Here is a 7,404-nt window from a genome sequence, read left to right as displayed (position 1 = left end):
AGTTCTTATCCTGGTACTCAGATTGCTGATGACTTGAATCTTGAGAATTTTTCCCACTCTAATCTCAGGATTGGTAGAATTAGGGGAAAGCATGATGAAATATTGCTACTGTTAGACTTGAAAGGACAATGGGAGGTAGCATTTATGAGAAGGTGGAGAGAGGAATTTGGGAGAAAAGAGTTGGAAAGAAAATACAGCAAAACTTCCATTCAGCAGTAGCATGTATGCACATACTCATGCATGTGTGTGAGTGTGTGTTCTGTGTGTGTGTTTGCATGTGTGCTTTGCCTGGTCTTTCCTTTCTTCTACCCTTCATTTCCTGTTAGTATCAATCGTTTGCAAAGCCATGTGGAAGCCAGAGAGCTAAAGGGCCATCAGTAGGGTAGGGTAAAGGATGGAGAACATAACTGATGCTGGCTTTTTTGTTGTTGTTGTTATCTCCACTACACAAGAATGAATATTTCAAAAGTAATAAGCTGGGTGTTGGTGACTCATGCCTGTAATCCTAGCTCTATACTCGGGAGGCTGAGATCTGAGAATTGCAGTACAAAGCCAGCATGGGCAGGAAAGCCTGTGAGACGCCAGTCACGGAGCTTGAACTCAGGGCCTCTGCACTGTCACTGGCTTCTTTTTGCTCAAGGCTAGCACTCTGCCACTGGAGCCACAGCACCACTTCTGGACTTTTCTATATATGTGGTGCTGAGGAATGGAACCCAGGGCTTCATGTATACAAAGCAAGCACTCTACTACTAGGCCATATTCCAAGCCTCTGTGAGACTTTTATCTCCAGATAATCACCAGAAAACTGGAAGTGGTACTGTGGCTCAAGTGTTAGTGTGCTAGCCTTGAGCTGAAGAGCTCAGGGACAGTGCCCAGGCCCAGAGTTCAAGCCCCACAAAAAAAAAAAAAAAAAGGTACTAAGAACTTGTCAAAAGATATTATTCTTTTTTAAATTGTCCTTTGCTTTTCTTCTTACATCTTAAGCTGTGGAGTGTTAAAAGAATTCAAAGGGGGAAAAGTAGTAGGCAAAAAATTCAGGAAGAGACATATAGAGAATGAGAGTCTTTTATGTCTGTGGGATTAAAAAAAAACCTGATACCACATATATTTAAGAATTTAGCTAAAGAATTCTGTATTTAGTCTGGGGGACTTCTGTTTAAGGCACCACATGAACAACGACACAGTTCTGTCCCTGGTCAACCACCTTTGGGCAGAGCTCACCTTAGTTCTTATATCTCAAGTCTCTTTGAGGGGATATGGCTTGTCAAAAAGAAGAACCGGGCCCATCACACTTGTGATGATAATTTTAAACTGAAGCAGGATCCAGTACAAAGAAGGAGCTACAGAGTTAGAGAAGGCTGAGTTATCACACTATGATTTGATGTCCTTCTCCTTCACAATAGGTTAAGGGCATAATGTTTTTGTTCTTCACTGGTATTCTCACTCTAACTGGTACTCACTGATTTATGGAAGCTGAAGAGATACTCTTAATATGGTGATGGTGTGTGGGAAGATGAGGGCATTGTTTTGATTTGAGGACATGAGAACAGTAACACAAATATTACTTCAGAAAGACAAAATGGCACTCTTTTCTGGTTATTTTTCCAAGAACTGTGACTTAAAAAAAAAAAGCAGTAATTGCCTTAAGAAGAATCAACCAAGATATTTGCAGGGGAATGGTCAGAACTTGAACAAATAATGTTGAGTGAGACAAGCCTAGAACACAGAGAACAAAGGGGCATGGCCTCCTTGATATATAACTGTTAGGGTCGGGGGAGGACAGTAGATACCAGGTCTGCAAAACAACCAACTTCTTTTCAAATGGTATTTCCACAGGTTTGGGTCAGCGACCTTACATTATGTATCTAAAACCAAACAACTATTAAACCTAAAAAGGTCTAGAATATACCTGTCAGTGGATCACAATAGCTCAACAGCTATGTATACATGATCATCTAACATGAGGATAAGCAAAAACAACTCCAAGAGAAGGACACAGGAGGATTCTATTGTTGACGTTACATTTAAAGTTCTAGGTAAATTTCCTGTGGTGTACCCTATGTGGTTACTGTATATGACTTTGGTATACTGGATATTGTATATATGCCTACCTGATATAGGGAAGGGAAAGAAAAATGAGGGTGTAAGATATCACAAGAAATGTACTCACTGCCTTATTATGTAACTGTACCCCCTTTGCACAACACCTTGTCAACAAAATTTAATTAATAAAATAAATCAACCAAGAAGTTAGTTTCTTACTGCCTTCAGACAACCTGGTAATTTGCCATTAAGTGAACAGAAAATAGGAATGATAGGAACATCAATAACAGCCAGGCTTGAGAAAAAATTGCCCTGCACAGAAGGAAAATTCTGTAATTTATTTCAAACTGCACTCACTAGATTCACAGCATGATATGATCATTGTCTATTGCATATTGTTCTGGGCAATGAAACTTATGGCCTTTTCTCATCTCCCCTTATGATGAGTCACAAAACTCCAACACGATTTTATTCTTAGAGTCACAGGTTATATATAAAAATACAAATTCCACTTGCAGTTTGGGATTTAAAAAGATCATGTCAATAATATTTTAAAGATGTTCTATAATATATTTTTAAATATGCTAGACAAAACAGAAACCACACTAAGTTTAAAGGATATTTTATGACTATAATGTTACAGATTTTTATTAAAAATTCAGGTCTTTATTTTATATATTTATAATTTCATAAATAAACATTATATTTGCATGTATAATTAAGATGATAAAATGTGTTTCCAAAGCCAGGTGCTGGAGGTTTACACCTGTAATGCTAGCTATTCAGGAGACTGAGATCTGAGGATCAGGGTTCAGAGCCAGCCCGCCAGCCCAGATAGTAAAGTCTGTGAGACTTTTACTTCCACTTAACCACCAGAAATCAGAAGTGGAGCTGTGGCTTAAAGTAAGAAAGCACTAGCCTTGAGCAAAAAAGCTCAGGGACAGCACCCTAGTCCTGAATTCAAGCCCCATGACCCACCAAAAAAGACAAGTGCATTCCTAGATTTCATGAGAAAAGTTTGTAAAGCCCTAAATGACTGAAGATATGAATGACATTCTAAAGTTGATATTCAACAATGAGCATCGCTAACTTTTTAGTGACTGTTTCCTGCACATCAAATTTTCTTAAAAATTAGAAAGCATGTCTTATATAGTTTTAAAAATCTTTTCTCATTAATAGTACATGGTGACATTCTAATGTTATAAATTATAATTCAAAAACATTAAATGATTGTCTAATAGTCTATTGTCTAACAATATTAGTTTTTTAGCTCTTTTTTCATGTTTCTCAGACAAGTATTATAACTATGAAAATAAATCTTTTACATTAGTGTATGTATCTCTGAATAAATACCTTTGTACATAAATCTTTATGTCAAATTATCTTTAATGTAATTCTCACATAGGTTATAAAAGATACTTTTTTAAAGCTCTTTCTAGTAATTAAAATTTGTTTTTCAGAAATGCTTTCACTTCTTTTGTTTAGTCTTTGTGGATAATTTTGTTTTAAATGTTGCTCTGATGAATAACACTTTGCATTTTAATGCAATCAGAATGTTTTAAATTTGTAGGTATTTTCACAGAATTACACTGATACTTTGCTGTTAATTCATTTCTTAAGAAAACATTTTTTATTTGATATGCTTGGTGCTTGTAAAAATGTTTTTGAATACATGTGCCCATAGTCACACCGAAATTATTTTTACAAGAGAGCACAGGACATGTATCTGTGATGATGAATATGAGAGATCTTTAAAGAATGTGTCCAGCAACAGAATAGAAATGAAAGGAGGCAATTTATATAGTATAGTAGACTAATAGTTAATGCTATTGTTTTTTAGGTTTTCTTTCTTTTTTATTCCTTTATTGTCAAAGTGCTGTACAGAGGGATTACAGTTTCATGCGTAAGGCAGTGCATACATTTCTTATCCAACTTGTTACCTCCTCCCTCATCCCCCTCACCTTCTCCCTTCCCCTCCCTCCTCCCCCCATGAGTTATACAGTTGATTTACACCATATAGTTTTGTAAGTATTGCTGTTGCATTGGTTTGTCTTCTTATCCTTTGTCTCTCAATTTTGATATTCCCTTTCCCTTCCCTAGTTCCAATACATGTATATACAATATCCAGGGTAATTTTGATCCTTTCCAGTTTTTCTCCTTTCCCCCCTTTTATTTGTCCTTCCCCTTGGCTTCTTACATGTGTTATTTGCCTATATTTCATAACTTATTAATGATTTTAAAGATTTATAGTATTTTAAATAATACTAGTTACCTTTTCAGTTGTATGATAATACACCTAAAAGTCTTTTCTCTAGTTACTATTATGAAGAATAAGATATCTGTTACAATGCACCACCATAGACAAACTTACTTTGCTCTTTCCCCTGTATATCACTTTCTAGGTTTTGTGGATATTGTCAAGAACTCAAAAATCTGGGACTTGCAAGATAATTGGTCAGCCCATTGCAGTCAGGAGACATAAATTTTCTGGGTCAGACAAAGGACTTGATTGTTCATAACACAGTAGGCTAGTCGCCGAGCAGGTCCTTGCCCGGCTAACTTCAGTCCGGGAGCTTCGTTCTTGTCGCGGCGCTAGCGAGCGGTCCAGCCGTTTGCTTTCTTCCTCAGCTCTTTCTCTTCCCTTCTGCTCATTTTATCGCGAGCGTAAAAGGAGAAGGCCTTCGGCCGCCCGGACCCCTCCTTGTGCCCATCGCAAGTGCCACCACCGCCATGGGCCTCACCATCTCCTCTCTCTTCTCCCGCCTCTTCGGCAAGAAGCAGATGCACATTCTGATGGTTGGATTGGATGCTGCTGGCAAGACGACCATTCTGTATAAACTGAAGTTAGGAGAGATAGTCACCACCATTCCTACCATTGGTTTTAATGTGGAAACAGTAGAATATAAGAACATTTGTTTCACAGTATGGGATGTTGGTGGTCAAGATAAAATTAGGCCTCTCTGGAGGCATTACTTCCAGAATACCCAGGGTCTTATTTTTGTGGTAGACAGCAATGATCGTGAAAGAATTCAGGAAGGAGCAGATGTGTTGCAGAAAATGCTTCTGGAAGACAAGCTGCAAGATGCAGTCCTGCTGCTTTTTGCGAACAAACAGGATTTGCCAAATACTATGGCCATCAGTGAAATGACAGATAAGTTAGGTCTTCAGTCTCTTCGTAACAGAACATGGTATGTCCAAGCCACTTGTGCTACCCAAGGAACTGGTCTGTATGAGGGACTTGACTGGCTGTCAAACGAGCTTTCGAAACGTTAAATGAAACTGGATACCTAACCAAGGACATGTTTGATATAAATGGTCTAGGCTTGTTACAAAAAAAAAATAATAACACAGTAGGCTGCACAAGCATTATGATCCTCAGTTCCTTGACTCTACCTCCAAGTCCCACAGATGACAGAGCAGGCCTAGGTAGGCACTGTGCCTGCGGTGACTCTGCACCCTGTTAACATTGAGTCTACCATTCACATGTTTATACTGAGTGGCAAGAAAGCCTGTTCTTCACCTTACAGCCCCGAGCTTGCCCGTGATTGATTGCAGGTAAAAAGTAGTCCTAAGTTAGATCCAGCTTATTTGCTACAGAATCTTTCCAAAACTATTGCTGCATTTTCATACAATTGTTTTCTCATTTTCTGATATTTCCATTCTTGCACTTTTTTTTTAATGTTGAGTTATCCTTCACTTGGTGTGTAAGTCTGAGTTACTTTCATAATGGGGAAAGAGTATTCTTCATAAAATGAGTGAAAAGCCTCATACTTGATGGGTGAAAATTCAATATAGAATTTGGGGTAGAGACTAAGGTGACTATGAGACCAGTCATCAATTAAAAAAAAAAAAGAAAGAAAGCTTGGGTACTCCACCTCCAGTGCTCTTCTCTGGTAGACAACATTTCACATTGGCTGGCATAATACAGTACTGGAGAAATTGAGTCCTGTGTGACTCACTGGGCAAGGAGTCTTGACAACTTTGCCTGTTTTTTTTTTTTTTTACTGGACTTTTCTCTTTGTTGATATTTTGTGGTATCGTCTCTATTTAAAACATTAAGTATGAGCTGGATGTCCAGCTCACATCTATAATCCTGGCTACTTGAGGGACTGGAAATGGGAGGGTCACAGTTCAAGACCAGCTCAGGCAGAAAGGTTTATAGAGCCTTTGATACCAAGGCTCAGTGTAGTGGCCCCTGTCATCCCTGATACATGAGAGTCACCTCATCTGTCTTGAGGAGGCTAGGATTGGAACAAAAGCTGTCCTAAGCCAGCAGGAAAGCTGGTAAGAAGCGGGGCACGGAAGTGTGTACCTGTTCTGTTGTCACAGCTACAATAAGAAGCCTAAAATAAGCAAATCATGGTCTGGGCTGGTTACGGGGCAGGCACCAAGACCCTATTTCAAAATGATCAGTGCGTTAGAATTAGCATGTGAATAAACTATTGAAATAAAAATAAAACCCAAGGATTCCCAAAGATGTTCCTGCAAGCATACCTTTGCTAAGTCCCCAAGTCCTAATGTTTAGTTGTCATTGTGATTTAGACAGATTTTCCAGAAGAAGGGATCCCTGAATGTAGCCTTGTGTCTCCCAGAAATGACCTCCCTTTCTTTGCAGTGATATACTCCCAGTGCCATGGCCATAGTGTCACGGTTGAACTGAAGATCCTATTTTCTGCAAAGCTTGCCCAGATAGAAAGAGAATGGAAGGTTCTTTTTCATTCTGTTGGTTTTCTTATGGAAACTATTGCAGTTACTTACTGTTTTAAATATTCTGTTAGTGCACTGTGTGTGTGTGCGCACACACAATCACATCTCAAAGTTTCAGGAATGGATGCAGTCCTAGAAATCCAATGAATAAATAAGGAATGAAATTATTACAAACACAGTCTGGAGCATAACAGAATATGTTTTTTCTTTACTAATAAGCATGCAGACTTTTGAAAAATACCAGACAGAAACACAGCAGATGATTGGGTTCACAGGAGACTAATTTGAGTTGTATTCGTTTCTTCTCCCCTGTGGAAGAGCTGCTACTCTATCCTGATCTTCCTTGGGCATGTTGTTATAAAATACTTAGCTTCAGGGGCTTGGAATGTGGCTTAATGGCAGAGTACTTGCCTAGCATGCATGAATCCCTGGGTTCAATTTCTTAGCAGCACATACACAGAAAAAGCAGGAAGTAGCGCTGTGGCTCAAGAGGTAGAGTGCTAGCCTTGAGCAAAAAGAAGCCAGGGGCAATGCCCAAGCCCTGAGTCCCAAGCCCCAGAACTGGCAAGCAACAACAAAAAAGTCAGCTTTACAGTGGTAAATATATACAGAATAATTATCACTACCCTTATAGAGGAGCTCAGATTTTTGTTT

General features: G+C 38.8%; 1 protein-coding gene across 1 annotated transcript; it reads left to right on the top strand.

Moving 5' to 3' along the window:
• The first annotated feature begins 4,636 nt into the window (after window positions 1-4,636).
• Window positions 4,637-5,374, top strand: LOC125341909 (ADP-ribosylation factor 4-like). Its single transcript, XM_048334039.1, has one exon. The coding sequence runs from the start codon at window positions 4,774-4,776 to the stop codon at window positions 5,314-5,316; it is 543 nt and encodes a 180-aa protein (XP_048189996.1). The 5' UTR covers window positions 4,637-4,773; the 3' UTR covers window positions 5,317-5,374.
• The last annotated feature ends 2,030 nt before the right edge of the window (window positions 5,375-7,404 follow it).

The sequence above is a fragment of the Perognathus longimembris genome, chromosome 25 (assembly GCF_023159225.1).
Source record: "Perognathus longimembris pacificus isolate PPM17 chromosome 25, ASM2315922v1, whole genome shotgun sequence".
In the NCBI taxonomy this organism is placed as follows: Eukaryota; Metazoa; Chordata; class Mammalia; order Rodentia; family Heteromyidae; genus Perognathus; species Perognathus longimembris.
This window is presented reverse-complemented; position numbering and strand designations above follow the sequence as displayed.

What these genes read in the sequence shown, in the direction of transcription:
- LOC125341909 (XM_048334039.1), top strand. Translation starts at nt 4,774, where the DNA reads ATGGGCCTCACCATCTCCTCTCTCTTCTCCCGCCTCTTCGGCAAGAAG.